Source organism: Dendropsophus ebraccatus, chromosome 5 (genome assembly GCF_027789765.1).
Source record: "Dendropsophus ebraccatus isolate aDenEbr1 chromosome 5, aDenEbr1.pat, whole genome shotgun sequence".
NCBI lineage: Eukaryota > Metazoa > Chordata > Amphibia > Anura > Hylidae > Dendropsophus > Dendropsophus ebraccatus.
In genome coordinates, this window is record NC_091458.1 from 133,069,294 (window position 1) to 133,094,630 (window position 25,337).

At 40.8% G+C, this 25,337-nt stretch overlaps 1 protein-coding gene across 1 annotated transcript in view; it reads right to left on the reverse strand.

Moving 5' to 3' along the window:
• COL9A2 (collagen type IX alpha 2 chain) overlaps positions 1-25,337 on the reverse strand; it is a 49,619-nt gene that overhangs the window by 15,312 nt on the left and 8,970 nt on the right. The window contains exons 3-20 of the mRNA XM_069971302.1: positions 20,868-20,900; positions 19,575-19,637; positions 17,651-17,704; positions 15,581-15,616; positions 15,470-15,493; positions 15,337-15,390; positions 12,374-12,427; positions 11,547-11,594; positions 9,351-9,407; positions 7,717-7,770; positions 7,203-7,256; positions 5,829-5,882; positions 3,321-3,374; positions 2,967-3,020; positions 2,264-2,317; positions 1,546-1,599; positions 1,395-1,448; positions 556-600 (exon numbers count right to left, since the gene is read on the reverse strand). Coding sequence (XP_069827403.1) covers positions 556-600; positions 1,395-1,448; positions 1,546-1,599; positions 2,264-2,317; positions 2,967-3,020; positions 3,321-3,374; positions 5,829-5,882; positions 7,203-7,256; positions 7,717-7,770; positions 9,351-9,407; positions 11,547-11,594; positions 12,374-12,427; positions 15,337-15,390; positions 15,470-15,493; positions 15,581-15,616; positions 17,651-17,704; positions 19,575-19,637; positions 20,868-20,900 — 900 coding nt within the window. The remainder of the gene's footprint in view (positions 1-555; positions 601-1,394; positions 1,449-1,545; positions 1,600-2,263; positions 2,318-2,966; positions 3,021-3,320; positions 3,375-5,828; positions 5,883-7,202; positions 7,257-7,716; positions 7,771-9,350; positions 9,408-11,546; positions 11,595-12,373; positions 12,428-15,336; positions 15,391-15,469; positions 15,494-15,580; positions 15,617-17,650; positions 17,705-19,574; positions 19,638-20,867; positions 20,901-25,337) is intronic.

Below are 25,337 nucleotides of genomic sequence, written 5' to 3' on the forward strand. Positions count from 1 at the left end.
AGGAAAGGTTTTCTATGGGGATTCGCTACTGCTCTGGACAGTTCCTGTCTGGGACAGAGGTGGCAGCAGAGAGCACCGTGTCAGACTGAAAAGAATACACCACTTCCTGCAGGACATACAGCAGCAGATAAGTATGGGAAGACTTGAGATTTTTAAATAGAAGTAAATTACAAATCTATATAACTTTCTGAAACCAGTTGATTTGAAAGAAAAAAGATTTTCTCTGGACAACCCCTTTAAGTGTGGGTTCTTAATGAAGTAGTTATTTTAAGAACATGTATTGGGAACATAACTGACTTTTCTTTGCATGAGTTGATTACTACCTCACCAAGGCTGCCTATCCCTGATATGGATTTTACGGTGGTAATAAGAGATAGAGTATCAGGGCAGAAAAACGGGTTCACAACAGCTTCTTCCCCACGTTATTGTCTCTGGAACGACTGATGATAGCGACTGGGTGTTAAGGTTACAAATCATACAAATTGCATGGTGATATTTATGAACTCCTTATCCTAGTATGGAGATATAAAAATGAGGTGAAATTTATCTACAGACCTTTTGTCCGATTCCTCCTTTAGCACCAGGCTGACCAGGTAAACCCTAGAAAACATACAAAAGGCAATTTATCTTGTGAAGACACCAAAGTAACACTTAAGATTTTCAGTACAAAACTAAGCGGTTGAAAACCATATACTGTATGTCACACGCTGATAAGTTCTAAGAAAATGGAATAAATAGTTGGCTTTGTTAGCAAAACAACAAACTTTTCACTGAACTGCTAGTTTTTGTGTTTCCCTTAGATCGCATCAGTGATCAACATAGCCAAGTCCAAGGCAACAGAATGATATAAAGTTTAAAGAGGTAGTCCAGGAAAATTTTGCTTTTCCCCTATCCATAGGATAGGGGAAAAATAGGAGGTCGCAGGGGGTCCAACCTCTGTACCCCCCCACTGATCTCTGTATCGGGCCTGGCGACTCTGTTATAAATAGAGCCATGAGTCACATGCAGGACCTGCGGCTCTATTCATTCCTTTGGAGCTGCCGGAAAGAGCAGAGTATCTCGGAAGAGCGCTGTACTAAACTCTTTCCGTCGTCTCTATGCATAACAGAGCCAGCGGGCCCCAATACAGACATCGGCGGGGGGTATAGAGGTCGGAAACACCCCCCAACGTCCTACTGAATTTTTCCTGGAAACTATGAAGCTAATATATATTATACAGCAGTTTTTTATGATTTGTCTTGAATTAAGGTCATAATTGACCGAAGCTTTGCTGCTAACTATCCTATCCTGTTGTGTTTTAAGACGATGTTCATAAAGGTTGTACATTATTCCTGTGCCTCAGATTTGGCCGTTATTTTTTTGTTTTATTTTAGCAACGTATACAGGATACTTACAGATAACCCTTGATGACCAGAAACGCCAGGGATTCCATTTTGTCCAGGGCTGCCCTAGACATGAAAGATAGAAGAATTAAAGAAAATGAAAGAATACATATCACTAGAATGGTGATATACATAATAAAAGATAAATAACATGAATACTCACCTTTACTCCAGGAACACCTGGGGTACCATCCTTGCCATCAATGCCAGGTAGACCCTGTAGGTCGCAGACAGAGAACCTTTTTAGATAGTGGGAAATGTTATGCATCAATTACATCACATGTAGCCTAGTTCAAAACCAATTAATCAGGTGTCTAGAGGAGTATGCTTAGGGCAGGGATGGGGAACCTTCGGCCCTCTAACTGTTGCAAAACCACATTTCCCATCAGGCCTGGAGAACCAAAGCTAAAGCTTTGGCTCTCCAGGCCTGATGGGAAATGTAGTTTAGCAACAGCAGGAGGGACAAAGGTTCCCCATCCCTGGCTTAGGGTCTAATGCTTAAAAATTGCAAAAACTCCTATAAAATAAACTACCGCATGCCAGAAAAGTAGGGTTAGCCAATGATCTACCTCTAATTCTATTGACTCCACTTGTAGCCTTTATGTGTTTATTAATAGAGATGAGTGAACCTCGAGCATGCTTGAGTCGTTCCGAACCCGAACTTTTGGCATTTGATTAGCGGTGGCTGCTGAAGTTGGATAAAGCCCTAAGGCTATGTGGAAATCATGGATATAGTCATTTGCTGTATCCATGTTTTCCAGACAACCTTAGAGCTTTATCCAAGTTCAGCAGCCCCAGCTAATCAAATACCGAACATTCGGGTTCGGATCGACTTGAACCCGAACCCGGCTCGCTCATCTCTATTTATTAACAAAACTTACATTGTTGCCTTTTGGTCCCATGGCTCCAATCTGTCCAATAGGTCCCCGTGCACCCTGCAACAGAAAACCATTAGTGACCGATCACATTGATGGAAAAGTAAATTACAAGTACAGAGATAGACACTGGATCCTAGTGAACACTGTAAAGTAGAAAATATCCATGTAATAAATTTATTTCCTTTGTACCATGTTCAACACAACTTACTATACAATCCACTTGAAGTATAAAATGAATTAAATATGAACATGGAAAGTTCTTTATTTAAAAAAAAAAAAAAAGAGAGAGAGAGAGAAGATGCAAGTTGACCCTTGGAACTATTAAACGTATATGAACATATATTTCATACAAGCTTTTAAAGTATTTATGTGCAAAAAATACAGGGGATTAAGTGCATTTATTACATGCTTAGATATCATCCTGGAGATGACTATGGATAAAATATTCACATAAAAACACTATAGCCCAGAGGTTCATTTATACGATACTTAGAGAACGACACCGATAGCACTAGAACCGTTCCATGACCTAATATCAGTAAGTTAAATTAGGCCTCCGACTGCTCTTCAACGTGTAGTAGAGACAGTGTGCACGTTCACGGCTCCCCTTTTTAATATACATGAGTGAATTATACATCAAAGGGTTTCCTAATATTAAGTAGTCCTATTTTAATATTAAAGGGAAGATGAAACAAGTTGTACTCACCCTGTCTCCTTTCTCACCCGGCTCTCCTGGAGGCCCTTTGGGCCCCTCCTCACCCTGAAACAGACACAGAGAGAGGTAAAGACTGCGAGGCCAGACTCATTACCGATAATAACCAGCTAAGTGCAGTTTAATTAAACCCTCATACACTCCAGGGAATTCTGTAATGAGGAGGAAGAAATCCGCACTAACAGGATGTGGGATTTCACCTCTGTGTCTTTTGATGGAATAAAAGGCTCTGCACGTGCACCAAAGCATGGAGGGATCACTGCGTTACGTTATACCATATACACATGACTAATACGGTACCATCTATAGAGGTGAGGGAGGAAAGAATGGGAGTTTATGTCAACTTACCGGCTTCCCTGCTGCGCCCACTGATCCGATCATACCCTTATAGCCGGTGGGACCCTGAGGAATTGACAGAAAGGAGTCTTCTGTTAGAATCAGTCATTGCGCTGCGTAACAATGCTTACACATTTCTCCACACCGTCCGGTTTTATTACCTTCCTTGGCATGACGAGACTCTCTCATGTTACTAAGACGTAATTATGTATGACATCCCATAACTCACTATTTTCAGATATATTCTAGGACTAAATAGGTGCTGACAGCGAGCCATTCTGGAGGCTATGAAAACTATATTGTTTGCCTGTGTACAGATGTATCTCATAGACGGGGTTATGCTTGAAAAAACTCTGCTGTGGAAAAAAACACCATCACACACCTTGAAAAGGACAGATTTTTTTTTTTCTGACGACCGTCATTTAATGACAATAAAAAGGACGTCATTTTGACGGTGTGTGAACATAGCCCCATATACATGAAACAATATAAGTATACCCTGCAATAAAATCACAGTTTTCAAGGTTCAATAAATGATCTATTTCATGGGCTGATATACAGAATATTACGATAATTTATAACACTTCTAAAAAAAAATTCTGACTGAGGCTATGTTCACACAACGTATATTTTCATAAAACCACGGCCGTTATACAACGGCCATGATTATTACGAAAATATACTTTACTTTTCTGTCTATGGGATCCCGGCCGGAGTGTATACACATAGTATACGCTCCGGCTGGGATCCCTCGCGGCGACGCAAACAAATGACCTGTCAGTTTTCTGCGCCGCTATTCAGTGAATAGCGGCCACAGAAAACCATGTCAGTGCGCACAGTGCGGCCGCTCGCTCCATAGCGTGCAGTGTAAAGTTCTGATGCAGGCACACATGGATGTGCCCGCATCAGAACACTGCGGCCCGAAAGATCATCCGCCCGGTACTGCAGTACTGGTCGGGATGATCTTTTTAGAGACCGGCCTTTCTCTAACGCTATGTGAACATAGCCTAAGGGTTTGTGTATACTGCAGAATCTGGCTATGTTCACGCGACATTTTTTTTTCAGCTCCGTTTAAAATCATTTTAGAATAATTTTGAGTCTAAAATGATGGACGTCATTTAGCTGTCTGGCAGCCCCTGGCTGCAATGGCGGCTGTTGGTATATTATACTAGTTGAGATAAACTAATTGGCCTTTGGCTGTGTCTTTAATTGAGAAATCCATTGAATTTTATAGTAAAAACGGTAAATGGACGGTGAAAAAAGAAAAACATAACGTGAGCAACAACAAAAAATATTCGCCTTTGTGCAAAAGATGTTTGAAAATATTTGATATGATCATTATTTTGACTTCCACGCAGACGTCTGTTACTTTATATACTGTGGAGGAGATTTATCAAACATGGTGTAAAGTGAAAGTGGCTCAGTTGCCCCTAGCAACCAATCAGATTCCTCCTTTCATTTTCCAAAGAGTCTGTAAGGAATGAAAAGTGGAATCTGATTGGTTGCTAGGGGCAACTGAGGCAGTTTCACTTTACACCATGTTTAATAAATCTCCCCTATGTGCTTTGGACGTCTGTCATACCACTGACTACAATGCACTGCTTTGAAGTCAGCTAAATTGAGGCAATAACAGACGTCTTTTTAACTGGAAAAAGCGGCCGCCTTTTCTCTTTTTTTTTTACATTGTATGAACACAGCCTCTGGGTGGAAATTTCAAGTGAAGCTCCGCCTGTTTCATCGGCCATCCTCCCAAAGAAATGACATGTAAATTCTTCCTATAGACAGCTGATTGAGCTTCAGAATATCAGTCTATGAGACAGACGGAACTGGGGCATCACTGGGGGCAAAAAAATATAGAACAAGGTCAGCTCACAGTGTAAATATGTCCCAATATTGACGGCAACCCTCTTGGTAAGGAGCAAGTGATAAGAAATGGGCCGTTCACCCAGGTATGCAGTCCATACCAATCACGGCTCCAAAAAAATGTGAAGGAGTTAAAATGTCCAAAAATCTTTATTCCAAAGCATGTTAAAAAACAACCATGTTAAAAACTGCACGAGTCGGGCATGTTTTTAACAAAGGCCGGGCATGTGACCAGGAATAGACAGGCACCATGTGCAGGAACCGGGCCATGGTTCAAAAAAAGGACCCTGGCACCGGCATCCCCACACCGGTCTATTGATTCAAAAAATCTTAGAGATGCACCTGCTGATACATTCGCTTTATTTTAAAATAACACTGATTGTTTTCATTAGATTTAACATACATTTGCTTTTTATACCTATTTTACAATACAAGCAAAGTACAGTAGTATTTTGCTTTTATTTTACTGTGTGTTTTACAGTACAAAAACATGTAGATGGCCCCAGTGATGGCTCCACAAGAGAACTGGCACCAGGTTTTTGAAGTATGTAGCCATCCAGCCACCACTGGTGCCACCACCTAGGGCATGTAACCACCATCACCAAATGATGTAACCACTGTGCTTGACCACAAGTTCTGGTTTTATTAAACACTTACCGTTTCCCCTTTGGGTCCACCCATTCCTGGAAAACCGCGGATACCCTGTGGACCCTGTAATAAAAAAAGGATACAAACAAGAGTAATTAAAAAAATAGAAACTATAAATTAAATGGATATTTGAGAAGGTGCTACTCCCTGCTAGTGTTTTACATGTGTTCACGACAAAAGTTAGCAGTATAAGGCTATACAATGTAAAAATAAAGGCAAATAACAGGTGTTGTTACAAAACAACGTCCATTATTAATGATTATGTTTTGCAACAATGGCCATTATCTGCCCTTATTTTTACATTGTAGGAACATAGCCTAAAAGCCCTATTACACAGATCAACCGTATTTGGCCAATTATTGGCCATTTTGGACAATAATCCAAATGTCGGCTGATAAATGCCTTTCAACATGTTGAAAGACAAACGACTATATAGAAAAGATCTGCTGCCCTCCTTTCGCGTAATAGGAGTGGCGGTAGCAGACTCTCACCTATGGGCTCGTCCAGGGAGCCAACCCCACTATCCCCCACCCCCCACCCCCCTGCAGCTCCTGCTCGCTGTTGGCTTGTGTAATAACCCTGGCAGTAAGCGGGAAACGAGGAGCTGACCTGACAGGTCGGCGTTTGCTTGCTCCCGCTTATCGGCCTTAAGGCCCTATTCCCACTGGTGTCATGTTTCCATTTCCACGCCTGTAGGGCAGCTGACTAGCTCTAATGCCAACTATTTAACTCTCTATAATCCGTCAATGCTGACAGCGGCTTAGGGACAGTTCACACAGAGCAAAAGCGGCGTAGCGTGCCTCAGTGTGTCAATGGGAGGGCTCGCGCATCTCCACTTTTGTCTCTCTTTGCTCAAAGTCATGTCAATTCTTTGAGCGGAGAGCAACGGAAGTGGAGGCTCGTGAGCCCTTCCATAGAGGCAGTGGGTGACACTGAGGCAGGCGGGATTCACAGCAGCTCCACAAAATTTCGCCACTTTTGCTCTGTGTGAACTGCCCCTTATAGAGAGAAAAGTTGACTGAGGTTCAGGTTCAGGCTTACTTATTTCTAATCCTCACCAAAATGTGTGTGAATGATGTGATATGAAATAACAATTAGAAACCTAAAAGATTGTTGGCAGACAAAGACCCCCTGGTCCATCTAGTCTTTCCTTTTAGTATTTCCCTTCTTATTATCTTAGGATAGATATATGTATATACCAGGCAGGTTTACTTTCTGTTATTGCAGATTTACCAACCGCATCTGCTGGAAGTTTGCTTCTGATCTTTCCCCAACTAACCTCTTGACTTTTTCATTGTTCACTGACATTGGTAACTGTGTGAGTATATGTTAGGCAGTTTTTTATTTTATGCAAATAATTTTCAGAAAATATCTAGATATTACCGGAGGTCCTGGGATTCCTTGTTCTCCAGAAATGCCAATATCTCCCTTTGGACCCTGAAATTAAGGATACAAAAATATTTATTACTTATCAAGATTTTTGCACTTACAATTACAACAACAGTATGGTTTATAACAAGGATGGGGAACCATTGCAAAACTACAATTTCCATCATGCCTGGACAGCCAAAGCTTTAGCTTCGACTGTCCAGGCATGATGGGAATTGTAGTTTTGCAACAACCGGAGGGCAACAGGTTCCCCATCCCTGATCTATAACATCCAGCATGAACGATACAGTTGGTGAATTGCTCAATAAGGAGTCACAAGGGCAAGTGGTGTTTCCATTGTTCTTACTTAATAATCTCACAAATTACATCCAGTTGCCTAAAGATCCTTTCTTGCAATGTAATTAATCAATATATTGTCCATAACAAGAAAGTGAACATAAAAATCATGTTACTGTACGCAGGTGTTTATTAATAATAATCAGTATTTTGTCTACTGATAATTGCTTACCGTTTTTCCTTGTTGTCCTGACTCACCAAGAGGACCTGGACGACCTTTGTGACCCTAAAAAGCGAGAAACCTGATTATCAAAAATGGTGCCATATTTTTGGGTCTGTAAGGTAAGTTTCTAGAGATAAAATGGTGCCACACCATTTTACCATTTATGTTTCCTGCATGTGATAGATAAGTAATAAAACTATGTGTAGGGTAAAGGCTTTATTATACAGTCCGTTCACTAATCTAAGCGAGTCTTGGCGCTCGCTTACTGAGCCTATTACAGGACTCGATAATCGTGCAGCAAGGACTGTATATATATATATATATATATATATATATATATATTGTTAGCGATGTCCTTGCAGCCCTTGCCTTAAAGAGTCACTGTCGTATTTTTTTTTTTTGCAGAAATCAATAGTCCAGGCGATTTTAAGAAACTTTGTAATTGGGTTTATTAGCCAAATCTGCCATTATCTGCATGTAAAAAGCCTTTTCCCAGGTCCCCCCCTCCTTCCTCTTTTTCATCCACTCCCAAAAATCTGAAAATTGTGACTTGTTGCAGGAGACGTACCCTGTCTGCTCTAGGGAGAGGGCAGGGGGGAGGAGGAAGGAGGGAGTTAGCCGGCAGCAGAAAGCAGATAACAGAGGATTACAGGCACGGAGCTGGGTGACAGCTGTAATCCGAGCTCAGACAGGTCACTGGTGATGGTCAGAACAGATAACGGGTGAGGGATTTGTAGATTAACTCTTTGTTGTCCTGTTTTGGTCTTTTCTTTAGCTCTCTCCATAGGAGAACAATGAAGACAGGGGGGAGAGCTTCAAACTGCTTTTTCATGATAAAAATGCATTTTTCGGATAATAAACCCAATTACAAAGTTTCTTAAAATCGCATGGACTATTGATTTCTGCAAAAAAAAATTTCACGACAGTGACACTTTAAGTGTAAAATAATATACTATATATACCTCTCTACGCTCTGCGGTGCTCTTCTAGCTTCTGCCCTCTGGCCGCTCCCTGCAGCTGGAACTTCTGAAACGGTCTCTGACTGGCCAATCACTGGCCAAGACAGGACATCACTGAGGCCAGTGACTGGCTGCGGGGTTGCGGGCAGAAGCTAGAAGAATCAACCCAATTGGGCAGATTACCCATGGAGCTGGAGCTAATGAAGGCTATATGCCGAAAAGCGTCCTCCTGTACCTTATGATGTTTTGCACATAATAAAACTAGCAATACTTCACTAGGTGAGTGCCGGCATTTTCTTATCCACTACGTCTGGGACGCCATCCCGCCACGAGCACCACCACTACAAAAGTGTTGTCTCCACTACAATACTAGATTATCCATGTAATAGGGCCTTACATCAGGAGGAGCACTGTTCTCTTGCTGCTACAGAGTACTGGGTCCCAGTTCTGCCCCATCAAAATCTTCAAGATGTCTGTTTTTTCTGGGTATTCTTATTTTTTTTATGCTCCAAAACTATATTATACTATGAGTTTTTAAATATTATTGCATTGTTGTAATGGTATCTCATTGTCATTGCCATGTTTTTGGAAAGGTTTCCTGTCGTATTGTAAACCATAAGACCTCAATAAAAATATAAAAAAAAAAAAAAAAAAAAAAAACGAGGATGTAACAGCGTAGTTTACCTTAACCCCCTGAAGACCTTGTGGACCCTTTGGACCAGCTGGGCAGTTTGATGGACACTAAAAAACAATATCACATAGTACAAGTAAGCAATTTAGCCTATATTATGCATACAGTATTGATAATTGATGCATTTTACAATAAATTTAAATCAGTAAGTGCATTAGAATATAATAAAGAAGAGTATGATGTGGTGGATTGTTTTTCCTAAACTCCTTGGGCCAACTAAAAGGAAGCAAACTAAGTTTCATATATTCTTTAGGCTATGTTTACACACCGTCAAAATGACGTCTGTTTTTAACGGAAGGCTGTCAATTAACAACAAATAGCGGCCGTTATTTTTATAACCATGGTCGTTAGTGTAAAAACGGTCGTTGTTATAATGTCCGTTAGTTGTCATTACATTGAATAAATACGGCAGTCATTTGAACATAGTGTGTGAACGCAGCCTTATATCACCAATACACATCATAATCACCAATAAGGTCAAGAATACATGTGGTAGACAACATTGTTCACTCTTTCTATAAAGAAGGAAAAACAGTCAAATAACTCAAAACTGACAAAAGTAAGAATACGTTTTCATTAACAGTAAATCAACTAATTTTTACACGCTTTGGATACTGAGCCTGGTCCCTAGTGAGTGCTACGTGACTATGAAAAAGCGTACATTGTGGCGTCCAGTGCTGCAATAAATTAATGTGACATCAGCAGAAGTCCAAGAAGTCTCAGGCAATTACAATGCTACAGTAATGTAACATTGTATTGTATTTGCAAAAATTTCCATTTATTTCGGAATGACCCTTTAACTTAAAGAGAAACTATCAGCAGGTTAGATGCTTCTAACCTGCTGATATTTTCTCTTTAAGTTAAAGGGTCATTCCGGAATAAATGGAAATTCGTCCCTATAGTGCCTGGGGGCGCTAAAGATAAAGGTAAGTTGCTTTTCATCATCCTTTGCACCATTTTCATGTACTTTGTAATTTAATGCCCATGCTAATGAGGTGGTTCGGTTCACTGGAGTACCGCCAAGAGTGCACCAATCCGCCCGGCCAGCCTGCCCCTTCTAATAAATATTGGCATGGTGCTCTGCAGTGACATCACTCAAGTGTTTATCACTGCAGTGCACCAAATGGATATTCATTAGAAGGGGCAGGCTGGAACGGGGCGGATCGGTGCAATTTCTGTAAGAAACAGTATGAGACTATGTTAACACACTGTAAAATACAGCTTTTTTGTTAATCTGTTTACGCATTGCTTTATTTTTACTCCAAATTACGGCTGTATTTTGCTTATATTTTACTGCATATGACCCTAGGCTTAGGCTATGTTCACACAATGATTTCCAACGGCCATTATTTGATACTCAAAGCCACAGCTGTTATTTTAATTTTTAAATAACGGCCGTTGTCTAACATACTTTGCTGTCCATCATTACAATGGTGGCTGTTGGTATATTATTTTAGTTCAGGTTGATGATGGCTTTTTCGAGTGGGGCTAATTTTAAAAGGTCCATTAAATTTAATTGAAAAGACGGTGGAAAAATAAACAATGTAAAATAATGCCACTAATGAATAACATGAACCATTAAGTTGAAGCCCGCTGCAAACAGCACACATAATTTTATACACTGTGTGAACCAACGGCCCTTGTTTCCATAGACCTCAGCGGAAATCAATGAGGACTGAAAACAACGCTTGTGATTTCAAATTCAAATGACGGCCGTTATTTTACGTTTGAACACGGCCTCTCAATGCATTTCAACCAATCAAGTGCAAGCTCTAATTGTCTATTCCATTCATAAGATTAAAAAAAAACATTTGTCTGCCATAACAAAGTACCTTTAGTTGTTTTTTTTTACTATTTTTATTAAATATCCCAAATTATTCTCAGTTATTTCTTTTTGTTTATCCGACATAAAAGAGTCTACCCATTGTTTAGCTCGGAATGTTTCCAGGCAGCCAGACCCTCAGCTGTGAATAAATGACTCCTAATACCGTACTCTATATATTTATATATATTTCCTCTTTGATCACTAGCTTGCCAGCGTTCATTTATTTTGCTTCAAAGGAAATTTCCCTGTGCGGAAAGTTTAGCATAAAGGAACCTCAATTACAAAGAGAAATATTTTGAGAATAAAATCAAAACAACAGAGGTTCCAGTCTACTAACTGAATTACCCCCAAAAAGGGCACTCACCAGGAAATCGGCACTGCCTTCCAAGCCTTGGATGCTCCCAGAAGGGCCCTGAAACATAAAGGAAAAGTGAGACCTCATAGTACATTTCATTTACCGGATCGGCAGGACTAATCCATTGTGGAATGCTCCACTGTCTTATTAGCCATTCCTCCTCCGGACTCATAAATTCTGGTAATTACAGACTCAGCATTTACTGTTCATTCTGCAATTTAGGAACTGTACAGGGACAATGTGTTACACAGATAGTCCTGAGCCTTACAGCTCAGAGGAGAGAGAAGAAAAAGCAGATAATAAGTTTCACATAATGAATGTCAATGCAAATAGCAAAATACAGCAGGAAAAGACTATAGAAAGAAGAATACACTCTCCGGAAGAACAGATCATACCCTGGAGGTAAGTGGTGAAAGGTGACAGTTTCATAGAAAATCCTGCTAATGTATGGGAACAATATGCTAAAATAAGTCTCCATGGAGGTCAGTTATTAATGGCAGATTCAGCCGGCACAGTCACTCAAGTGACTATTTATATTGCCGATGCAGTCGGACTAATACACACCGGGGGGACATTTATAAAGCTGCCCAATTTGCCCAATTTTGATACACTACACTGGTGCAGGGAATGATAACTTTTCCCTTTGTGTTGATCAACATTAGTAAGAGAGGTAGCCGATGGACACTAAGCTATGATTTGCCACAAAAATGCAAGGGTATGCACAATAATACACACATATCGGTGAGCAACATCAAGCAGCATTTTACATGATTGAGAATTTTCATTTTAAACTTTACAATTTCACTTTATTATAAAGAAAATATATCTATACATACTGGTTTTCCAGGAGGTCCAGGCGGCCCGGAAGGCCCAAGAGGTCCTTTTACACCCTAAAAACACAGAATATTAACCAGGATCAGCACATCTCAGGACATGAAAAATGTCAGACTGATGCCTTTCAAGCTGGCACTTACTCATAATTAAAAACAAAAAGGCAACCCTGCCCCCTTATACGTGACGTCACATCCTGTTCCAAAAACATGTAATATAATAAATATACAGTAAAAACATGCATAAAATAAAATATTAGTAATGTATTATTAACCCTTTGAGGACCAAGGGAATAGGGAACAGGAATAGGTGTACTTTGTAATGGCGTCTTTAAATCTACCATAACATGTATGAAAGAACCCCAAATATATTATTTATGAAAATATAAATTGGTGAAATTGGAAAACAAAATGCAATATGGTAACTTTTGAGGGGTTCCTGTGTCTACGTAATACACTATATGGTAAAAGCAATATGATACCATTATTCTATAGGTCAATCCGAACACAACCATATGCAGATTAATACAGATTTTCCAATTTTTTTTTATGAAATCCTTTTTTTTTCTTTTGCAAATAATTAATAATAAAATCCTATTGTGACTCTTAGTTTTTCACCTACTGGGCTGTATTGGGTGTAATTTTTTTGCGCTGTGATCTCTAGTTTTTATTAATACCCTATTTGTGTAGCTCAGATGTTTTGATCACTTTTTATTAAATTTTTTTATATATAAAATGAGTAATCCTGGCACTTTTTTCCCCTCTTTTTGTTTACACCGTTCGCCATTTGATCGGACAATTACGCTCACTACAGTATATAATGTGTTTATTTATTCAATTATTTTCTATCTTGTATTTATATAATGGGATAGGGGGTACTTTTAATCTTTATTGGAGAGGGGCTTTAGGGTATTTTTGAAAACATTTTTCCTTTTTTTTTTTTTTTTTTTTTTTTTTACACATTTTAAGTCCCCCTGGGGAACTTTTACATGCAATCATTAGATTGCATACACTGATCATTGCTATGCCATAGGCATAGCATTGATCAGTGTTATCGATGCTCTGCTCATTGAGCCTGCCTGTGGCAGACTCAATCAGCACAACACCGATCGGATCGCACGGAGGAAGGTAAGAGACCTCCGGTGGTCCGTGAAAGCAATCAGTAAGTTACAGGAGCCGCAACGTTTAAGGGGTTAATGACAAGCTGCAGCGAGATCGGTGCAGCCTATCATTAACAGTGAGGGCCTGGCTGCTGAATGCAGCTATCACCCACCTGCTATGAAGCACGCTCCGCTCCGGAGCACTCTTCATAGCTCATTAGAGACCCATGACTTACAGTTACGTCCATGGTTGCCTGGTGACAGACATCCAAGACGTAACTGTATGTCCGTCCAGGGTCTGACTGATGATGTAAACCATGTGGATCACAGGTGTCTAACTCAGGCACTCCAGCTTTTACATAACTACAATTTCCATCATGCCTGAACTAAGGATGGTCCGAACCTGCCGAGGTTCGGGTTCGTATGAACCCGAACGCTTGGCATCAGATTCCCGCTGTCTGCCCGCTCCGTGCAGCGGGTGGATACAGCGGGAGGACCGCCTGGAAAACTGGGATACAGCCTATGGCTATGGCTGTATCCCAGTTTTCCAGGCGGTCCTCCCGCTGTATCCACCCTCTCCACAGAGCGGGCAGGTACGTACCCAAACCTCGGCCGGTTCGGACCATCCCTAGCCTGAACTGCCAAAGTTAAAGGGGAACTATCAGCGGGTTAGACCAATCTAACCTGCTGATAGCCCCCTATAGCATCTGGGAAGCTGAGGAGGAAGGTATGTGTCTTACCTTCCTCCTCGGCGCCACTCCCGCTCTGTTAGGCGGAGTAATCATCGCTCTTGTGCACTGTTAGGAGCACTGCCGTGTCATCTGGCTTGTCCACTCTACTGACACATACCTTCCTCCTTAGCGTCCTGGAAATTTGTGTAACCTGCTGTTAGTACCCCTTTTAATCTTTGGCTGTTCAGGCATGATTGGAATTGTAGTTTTACAAAAGCTGGAGGGCCTGAGGTTTGACACCCGATTGTAGATGGAGAGTTCAGCAGAAATATCCAGTGTGTTTCCTTATTCTATCCTCACAACTGACCTTCAATCATTGCCAAACTTGCTCTGTCTCTGAGACTGTAAAACCTTGACAGTTCCAGAGATAGAGGAAGTGCTCGCTGCATTTCAGCAATGTATTTGAGGAGCTAGTTATCAGAGGAGGTATAATAGGTGGTTTTAACTAGAAATGAGTGAACCCTGAGCACGCTTCAATTTGAGGTTCCCTCATCTCTTATAACAACTCATAGTTGATTTCAATTACATTCACCTTATTCTGTAACCAAATAATTTTAGTTAGCATGTTTTAAAATGCGCACCGCTATGAAGTCATGCCTGACATTGTGTTTGTTTTTCCGATTGTTCATTAACAACTGTTACGCCGTTGTTTTGTTCTCTTTTATTTTCTTATAATGGTATGGCCGCCCCTAAGCTCGGTGTCTTTTTTAAACTTTGCATAGTTTTTTTTGTGAACTACCCCTTTAAAGGCAGGGTAGTAGGGGTCTCCTCTATCTCCTGATTCCTGTAACATCATGGCACTAAAAGGACTGCCCCATCAGCCAATCAGTCCCTGCGGCGGTGTCATACCCCAGTCACTGATTGGTTGGGTAGATGCCTTGACATCACAGGGATCAAGGGATAAAGGAGGCCAGGGGGGAACCAGGAACAGTAGCACTGGATGAACCAGGATGTGAGTGTATAGCTTGAGTATTACAACTACACTACCCCCTCTGCTTGAAATGGTTTTATTTCACCCGGACAACCCGTTTAAGGCTTCTCTTCACCAAAACCTAAAACCTTGGTCTAAGAAGAAATCACTGTGAAAATTATGAGCCATTTCTGTTGGTTCAAACAAACGATATCACAAATCTCCTACCTTTGTTCCCGTAGCTCCAATTTCTCCAGGAAGTCCAACAGGTCCCGGGTTGCCCTAAAAAACACACACTGTCATTCTTTATTAAGTTATTAAGGTGACTAATGATAGTAATGAAGACGCGGATTACACTTACAGGAAGACCAGCGATGCCAGGGCCCTAATATGATGAAAGGGGAAAAATAAATAAATGGTTTATATAGCTACTTTTCATGGTACAAGTGATCAAATAAACGCTCATACTCACTGGTTTTCCGGGTGGCCCTGGCAGTCCAGGTTGGCCCTATGTAACACAATAATAAAAAACATGTTAATAAGATAATAAACTGCCCCCAACCATTCCTTACCTTCATCCCAAACAATAATACTGTAAGTCAAGCATATTCGGAGCAAGAGGTTGGTGTCTGTACAAAATGTGTTAGCAACCTACAGAAACTACAACTATGTATAGCTTTTATCTATAGACAACCTACAGAAACTACAACCTACAGAAACTACAACCTACAGAAAATACAACTATGTATAGCTTTTATCTAAGACAACCTACAGAAACTACAACTATGTATAGCTTTTATCTATAGCTGTACAAACTCAACCTATGTACCACTAGATGCCACATACAAAGGTTCCAATCAAAACCCACTAAGTAGGCCTATGTTTCCAACTGGAGGGAACAAAGAAATTAAAGATATAGGGGGGGATTTATCAAAATGGGTGTACTCGTCTTAAATTAGGCCCCACCCCCTTTTCCCAGCTGAAGGGACACACCTCTCAGTGAATCCGGCCAGCCAGGCGCCCAACCTGCGGGCGGGGTACCGAATCTACACCTGTTGGAAGAAGGTGTAGATTCAGACCATGATTTATGCCAGGCATAAATCATGATAAATGAGGCCACGCCTCCTCCCAACCTTGCCGCCCCCTAGGTCACCAATCGGGTGAGTGGGGGATGCGGCAGGCATACGCCAGGGAGAAGGGGCGAATCTGTGCCTGACATATGCCTCGGGTGGAACGTTCCTAAATGTCCCTCATAGTGTCATAGTGCGGGGGCCAAATGATAAAAGGCATGACAAGATAAAATGATGATAAATAATATCTGAAACAACAATAAAATTTATACAGGAGACATGCTGACTGTAGAAATATTGTGACAATGGATGTCTGAAAACCTCACCAACACTGGAAGTCACAGGATAAATTGGTCAACCTGGCGGTATTTTCCATATGACTTGTTTTAGAGGAAATTTCATTATCCATGACACAGCTGGTTGAAACTTTTTTTATATTCCATTTCAGATGTGGTAATAATAAACAGATACTGTATAATTATAATCTGTCAATAGTTTCCTTATACTGGCATGTACATTGCCTGAAAGGAAAACTAATTCTCACCTTACTATTGTTTTTTCTTTCTCTATAGGGGTGCCAAAATGTTTGTATAATACACTTACAACATCCGTGCCCATGCGGGCTTCAGCAGCAGTCTCTTCCGTAAGGTAAGGAAGAGGATGCACTGTTGACTGTGATTTTGTACGTGTATTGTATTTTGTCTTGCAATGGTCTGAACACTGCTCTATTCTACCTCTTTTCTGTGTTAATTAGAATTCTCCTGCTGAGTATATTCTGGCCTTCAGATGGTTAAGTTAGTGGTGATTGACTGTTTCTTCACCACTCTCAATCTTTCCTTACCAGTGTGTGATCTGTCTGGTCTGGATGTCAGAGGACTGGTCCAATCATGCTCATGCTTGCTATAAGTCTTATTTGGATTTGGCTGGAATTCATCTGTATTCCTACTTTGCATCTTCTGACCTCTGGTTTACCCTTCTATTCTTTCCTATGTCCTTACTGACTTGGTTCTGTATTTGTCCACTTGGTTTTCTGACCCTTTTCTGTACGACTATTCTTTAGTGTTTGTCTTGTTTGTCCCTGTGTACACTTTTGCATAGGAATGGACTGTCAACCAGTTGTTGCCTACCTCCTAGGGCAAGTAGGCTGGGACAAGGCAGGACAAGTAGGCAGGGACAGTCTTGGGGTTCCTAGCATCAGGGCTCACTGTTGTGTCTTCTCTGCCTAATCTACCTGGTCGTACAGTCCTAACAACACTGTAAGAAAATATCTCTGTCAGGAGTCCAAGGTACAAAGGAGTCCTGATTAGAAGTTCTTTCTTCACTTAGATGAATGAGCAGCATGACTCTATTAGGTTGTCAGTGTGTACAGTGCAGATAAAAGCAGGAGGGTACATTTTTAACAATTTGGAGACAACCCTCTGTTGCACTATGGTAGAGATGCAAAAAGATGAAGAGATGCCCCAGTTACTTACCTTTACTCCAGGACGGCCTGGTGGCCCAGGATCTCCTTTGGCTCCAATTAGTCCCTGCAAGGAAAGCGTATTTTTCATCACCGCAAACAACAGTAATATGGCAACTTCTTCACATCTGATGTAGACAACATATAGTTTTGCCCTGCAATGTTAACATTCAACACTCAGTCCGCTAAAGCATCACTATACTGCATGAGAGAACATCTTATAGCTGCCAGCTATCGAAAAGTGTAATCGCTAAGATCTTTTCTGTATTCTTTATTCATGGAAAATTCTTTTAAGACAGCGACATCCAGAAGGGTTAAAGCGAATGTACCACTGGTACATCGCCTTTTGTTTTTTTACATGAATAGACCGGCACTGTCCTTTTTTTTGAACCATCACCCAAGTTCCTGTGCATGGTGTCGGTCAATTACCAAGCACTGGCCGGGCATGTTGCACTGTGTGACGTAACCCCCTCCTCTCTGTGATGCGGCTCCATTAGAATCAATGGAGCCGCGTCACAGAGGGGAGGGCAGATTCTCAACTTGTCCCCTTTTATGTCTACTGCTTTTTTGAGAGTGTCAGACTATGTTCACATATAGGGGACAAGGAGTGATTAAAAACTGTTTAATTCTTAGTCAGTGTAAGCTTAGACTAGACAACCTAGGAATTCACCAGGCTGCACAAGTTTGCACCATGTATTAGTTGGCTTAGTGCCTTTAAAGGGAACCAATACCAGAAATGCACCGAAAATTACAATGCACTATAGCCTTCCACACTGTTATGTTCCACATAAGTAATCGCTATGAGCATTACTCATATGGCCCGACGCACTCTGTAACTCTCCCTGTATGTAATTCATAACTATGTAGGCATCTGGGTGGTCTTTGACCTGCTAAGTTGTCACGGCAGGTGGGAAACATTTCTTCTTAGTATAGGAGCCTGCAACGTCACAGAGGGGTTGTCCCTGAGTGCCAATGTTCCCAGGGAGGCGTAATTATACAGGATTTTGTGACTACTAAGCAGGCCAAGGACCACCCCATACATAGGTATGATTTACATACAGTGCAGGAGATTCACAAAGTGTATTTTCTGGTCTTATGATTAACGCTCATAATTATTCTTTAAAGGAGAAGTTTACTGTTGTTTCTTATTTTCTATAAGATGCAGTTACTGTAAATAATGCTGTGGGGGGAATAAATAAGAAGTTTTCACAAGTAAAAATAGGTTTTTAAAAATACAAAATGAATTAGAATGCCATTTAAAGGAGAAGTCCTGTGAAAATAAAAACTAATTGCAGAAACATAATAAAGAATGTATACTTACCTTACTCCGTGACCCTGCAGTGCCACTCTCACCGCTCTCTGACAGTCACCCAATTTTCTCCCAGATTCCTGGGATGTCACAGCTCCTGTCACTGATTGCCTGATCAGCCAATCCATCAGCCAGATTCTTACATTGCAGCAGGAGGCCGCTGGCTGTCAGAGATCAGTAAGACGGCACTGCAGGTAAGTATACATTCCTTATTATGTTCCTGCAGCCCCCTGCCTGCAGATGATATTTTTTTTATTTTTGCAGGACTTCTCCTTTAAATGAGATTTTTTGTCATTTGAACCTGTTTGTATGTGTGAAAACTTATTTATCCCCCCCCCCCAGCATTATTTACAGCAACTGCTTTGTATAGGAAATAAAGAGCAACAGTCCATAAAATTTATCTGTTTTATTGGCTAATTTATAAATACATTCACAGGTATACTGTAAAGAAGAATATTTTATTCTGATAATTTTCATTATACAGAAACTGTTGTTATGCAATGGTGGTGGCACAGGCTGTGGGTACAAGCAAACTGTCACCCATAATATAAAAGAAAATCATAGTGGGGTCCAAGATGCCTCTGTAATCCTAAATGTATCCTTGTACTAAGTGTTGCCCTGTACTTACATCAATTCCAGATTCCCCAGGAGGTCCATCAGGGCCAGGGATCCCTGGTTCTCCTTTTGCACCCTGAAGAGATAAAGCATGACTTAAGTTACTAAAGGGAATACTAGGCCCAATGTGACATAGATCAGTATTTTGTAAATCCAATCTGTATGCTACAACATGAAATATATCTAAGGTTGGGTTCACATTTCTAGCTGTGCTTCGTTTGTGCTGCTCCATCTAAAGTTTCGGTCAGTTGCCTTCCTTTTGGTATATGTTTGTCTACAATATTCTTTCAGCACATTTACATATACGTTAAAAGATTTTAGATACAATGGTGTGCATTTAGATAACCTGGATAACCTCTTTAAGTAAATACTAGTGTTGAGTGAGGTTGATAATAGTGCTCGAAAGAGCATTGGGTTGCTCGATCGTGCTTGGAGTGTTACATTTTTTTCATTTTAATTTTAGTATATTTGGTTTAAACATCCCTTAAAGGGACGAAACATACAAAAATTAGAACAAAAAAAAATGTAATGGTCTAACCAGGCACCCAACGGTGTGCACCTGGTTAAATAATCCAGTCTTCCATTGATTTCAATGGGGTTCATTAGTGGAGTCAAGCACTCGAACATAAAAAAATGCTCGACATGAGTAACAAGCACTCAAGCATTTAAAGTGTACCTGTCGTCATAAAAAACTGTTGACATATCACAGAGACATGTCAAAAGTTTTGATTCTCAGACCTGTACTGATCAGGAGATAGAGAGGGGAGAAGACGTGCTACAGCTGCGGTCTTCTCACCGCTCTATCTCTCAATCGGTATGGGTCTGACCACTTAGGCCTGGACCAATAAAAACCTTTGACGTGTCAAAAGTTTTTTATAATGACAAGTACACTTTAAGTGCTCACTCAACACTAGTAAATACCTACACTACACTATCAGATTTTCAGGGCAAAGATATGATATAAGCACTATACTAGGAAATTTAACATATGAAAGTAATATATATATATATATATATATATATATATATATATAGATATAGATATAGATATATACAGATATATATATATATATATATATATATATATATATATATATATATATATACTTGTAATGTCTTTCTGTTAATTCCTTCAACTTCAGTTTAGTAATAAGTTCAATCTGAAGATTGGGGGGGGGGGGGACATCAGTTTGAGCAGGATAAAATACCAAAAGCAGTGAAGCTCTTTAAATAAGCAGAGGGCTAAGGCTAAGGTAAGCCTTTGTGTGTTGTGAAGGCTTAAATCCCTTCTTTAATTGGTACTCACCGCAGGTCCGATTCCTGGAGGCCCTCTATCGCCCTGCGGAGAAGCAGAGGTCAGTAAACAAAGCCGCTCTTAATTCATCCTGACTGCTCCAAGGGTAGAAGAAGTTTCAACTTATTGGAGCAAAAGTGTTGGTTGATTAAGAAACAATTACTATAAATGCGTAGAACACCAATCCATTCTGTACAGCCAAAATTTAATTTCCATTCTATAATGAAGGTTGAATCCTACAACAAAGTCAATATAATACATTGGAGTGGACGTTATAAGGCGCCAATTCATTACATGTACTACTGAACATTTCAATATGTTTTGCATGCAGTGAAGTAGGAGATATTGGAAGCACCAGGATGGCATTGAATGTAGATGTAATAGCATGTGTCCAATCAAGGGAAAAAACTTCCGGCATCACCCCCACTCAGGCTTGGCAGAGTTTATCACTATCGTATTTCCTCTTTAGCGCTATGGGTGTTGCTCAACAATCAGCATCAACTGTCCAATGTATTCACAATAAGAAACTTGTGGCACTCACCCATTTAGCTGAATAAAATAGCCTTTATAGCTTTTATAGATGCTGACAAGTGACTAGGGTACAGCTGTTTCACGCGCATGCATAGCACGCTTCCTCAAGGCCTTGAGGAAGCGCGCTATGCATGCGCGTGAAACGGCTATAGCCCAGTCAGTTGTCAGTGTCTATACTGAGCCACTATGCAATAAAGGCTGTTTAATTCAGCTAAATCGGTGAGTGTCACAAGTTTCTTTTTGTAAATACAGTAGATATAATAGCTCTGAAATCTCATTTTAAACCTACTGTGGGAGTATTATCATAACCTGTGGAAGCGAAAGGTGGAGCAGTTCTCCGCAGTTTGCAGTCAGCTTCCATTTCTCGTATTTCAGAGACTTTTAGAAGATGAAACCTGAGCTTCCTTGGGTGCAAACATTCATTGGAAATCTATGGTAAATGAAATTACCACTTTCAATGGGAGCTCTGGTGGCGCTAACTGTTTATCATATTGTGCTGCTTTCCTCTTCTGTAAACTATTGGAAATAATTTAGCCTATTCTCTCTTCCAGGTTTTCGCCGCCCACATGCCATGATTCAGCATGGATGGATTTATAAACAAGTCCAATGAAGTAAGCAGCGTACCCAGCGTCCCTTAGATTAAAGGAATTCAATTAAGCTCAAATAAATCTCATTAGCGGAGGAAAAGAGAAGCCATCTGTGCAATCTTTGGATGTCTCAATTGCATGTATACTATTGTTACCAGAGCATATCAAGTGGTCAGAAGAATGCCTCATTCAGAAGCAATTTATTACTAAGGTCTGCTTACACACATGGAGGCTAACACACCAAGAGCGTTATGTTTAACTCATCAAAAAATACAAAAATGTCCCCCCCTCCTGAGCTGGGATTTAGAGGGGAATCTGTCACCTCTATATCACACTTCGAAGGGCAGACATAGGCAAAATGCTGAGAGGGTGATTAAACAAATGATACTTGTGTCTTAAGGCCCTATTAAAGTAAAGGATTGTCAGCCATATCTGGCTAATTTTCATTTAGCGTAATAGTCGCCATGTACGATGTTGGCTAATCATTGACTTTAAACATGTTAAAAGTTCCTGATTTGTGCAGCGATGGTCTGCTATGCGTCGCAGCAGACCGCCACTGACTTCAAGGGGCTGTCTGGACGATGAAGTGTGTGTGCTGCTCGCTCCTGGCTGTCTGTGTGTGTAATAGCATAGGCAGTGAGTGGGGAATGAGGGGGACGCGAGTGCTTGGCTGACAGGTCAGCACTCGCTTTCTCCGGAACATCAGGCCTTTAGCTAATGGCTGTTTGCAAAAGTTATTAAAATTGCTCTGATCAATAGTGATTACAGTATTTAAATGGCTACTATCCATTACCCGATTGGCACTTCTGAAGCACAACTGCAGGGCGCCCATTGGCTACTATGGTATCCAGAGGCCTTTCCTTGGCCTCCATGTCTGCCATAGTAACTTTGCTAATAGAGTCTGTCTTTGATTGCCTCTACAAGCAGATCACTAATCTAACTGATCAATGATATGCTATAGCATGGCGTTGATCAGTATAGCAAATCTAAAGTTTGGTTAGGATTTTCCCCCAGCGAAACTTAAAGTGTTAAAAAAAAAACTTCCCTAATAAAAGTTCAAACCACCTCTGACAAGTAAAAAAAATGTTTTCCCAGCTTTAGGGTAAATTTTGTACTTTTGTTAGTACAAAATACAGTACTAAAATGGGTCTGTAGATGTAAATTAAAAGAGTTGTGGCTTCTTGAAGACGCATAGGAAAAACTGAGAATCCAAAAACAAAAATATGCTTCATCATTAAAGGGGTATTCCGCTCAGAATTAACTTTTAAACAAACATGATATTCTTACCTTTTTGCACTCCTCAGGTCTTGCATCATCTTCGGTCACTTGGTGAACAATCCCACCTCCACTTGTCGGGCAGTGACAGCCCCATCAGCCAATCACTGACCAAGAAGAGACAGCGCCACGGTCAATGATTGGCTGAGCAGACTGCCACTGCCAAGATGAGTTTGTCTCAGAAGTAGAGGTGGAATCGTTTAGCCAAGACCTGAAGATGACATAGAAAGACACCGGCGGAGCACGTAAAGGTAAAAATAGGCTGTTTGTTATATTCTCACCAAAGGCAGCAACACATTTAAAGTTAACTTTAAGCAGAAGACCCCCTTTAAGGTGGTAAACAGACACTGCAAAACAGCACACAATTTCCTATTTTACCTAAATGAGGTTATTTGCTGTAAAACTGGGGGGAAACCAGAACTGTCTGGGACCCATAGCAAACTTTTGATTGCCTTTCCTCCTTCCCAACTGACCACTAAGCCATCAAGTGAGGTCACAACTGCAAGGAGTGCTTGCAGTTAAAGGGACATTTCCAGAACTCGGGAGGCTCGCTCGGCCTCCGGGTGTGGTGGGCCCCATAGCAGCCGCTATAGCTGCTACAGTGGTAGTTACTCACCTGCTGTAGAAAGTATGCAGTTTTTTTAATTTCCTTTGTGTTTCATTTTCCCCATATTTTTAGTGTATTGTGGTGGAGACAGCAATCTGTATAGCAGTGTTGCTCGAGGTAGAGTAAAGTCCCAAATAATAGCAATAGGAAGAATCCCAGCACTCACCAAATTAAGTAATGCTTATTTATTCAGTGCAAAACATCACAGGGTAAAAGAGGACGCGTTTCGGCTCTGAGCTGATGAAGACTATGAGCCGAAATGCCTCCTCCTGTATCCTGTGATGTTTTGCACTGAATAAATAAGCATTACTTAATCTGGTGAGTGCCGAGATTCTTCCTATTTCCCATATTTTTAGGACTCCTTTAGGCCATGAGTGAATAGAAGGCTAAAACCCAGAATAAACCAGACCTGACAATAACCTGCAGGAGCAGGAGGCTTACAGATTTTGTTTCAGATGCTGCATCAAGTCCATTGTTTTTGCAGACTCTCTAATCATTTTCGGATGGTTGGTTATCCTGGTTGTATCAGCGCACTTTAAAAAAATCACTTCTGAGTCCAGGCTGTTTAGTTCACATGAGATTGCTTAGAATGAATACAGTTATGACAAATCCTAAGCTTTGGAAGGTATTAAATCTGTCTGTGGATAAATAGAGTATTCCTATTCTCAGACAGTAAGAAAAGTCTTCAAAACGCTGAGAAACTGATGTATAAGGCATAAAAAAAACTGCATAGCTTATTCAATGATTAAAGTGGTTCTGTCAGGCGACTATGTATGTTCAGCAAATAGAAGCTGTTAAAGAATACAGAGGTGCAGAGTTATGAATCTGCTATATCCTTGAGGGGTGCCCCATCCCCACCTCTCCCCCTGCCCTCCTCATAGTGATTGATAGCTTGTTGTTGTCTCACAGCAGTCTGTAAATCACTGTGAGCTGGGTGGGGAGCCTCTCCAGAAAGTGAATCTAAAATAAATGTTTATATACTTACTGTTTTTTTTTTTATTCTAGCTTTTTAGGTAAGGTCAGACAGCGCTATCAGATCTAAAGAGGACAGTACGGCATTGAACAGCTTACTGTGTGGTGCATGCACAAGCCAAAAGGTAAAACCTTTTAGAACAAAGTCTATTACAAATCCATGTATTTGTAGTGTCCCACCACAGATGTTTTCCTAAGTCTTATACCACCCAGGTAAAGTAACTCTCAATGGTGTCACACCAAGTACTGTGAGCTGTGATTTCCACTCCAGCCACTAGGTGTCTCACTCCCCCTGTGCACAGCTTCAGTATATGTGAAAGGTTCAGTTATGTTTCTGTGTTTAACCAATCAGGTGCCTCCTCTCTGCACACCACTACATGCTCTCACCTACACTCCCTGGGCAGTTTAGTCTAGTTCCAGACAGGGAAGAGACAATAACTATTCTAGTTCCAGAGAGAGAGACAACATCAGTCATGCGCTGCTAGACCTTAGCAATGGGGTAGCCGGGAG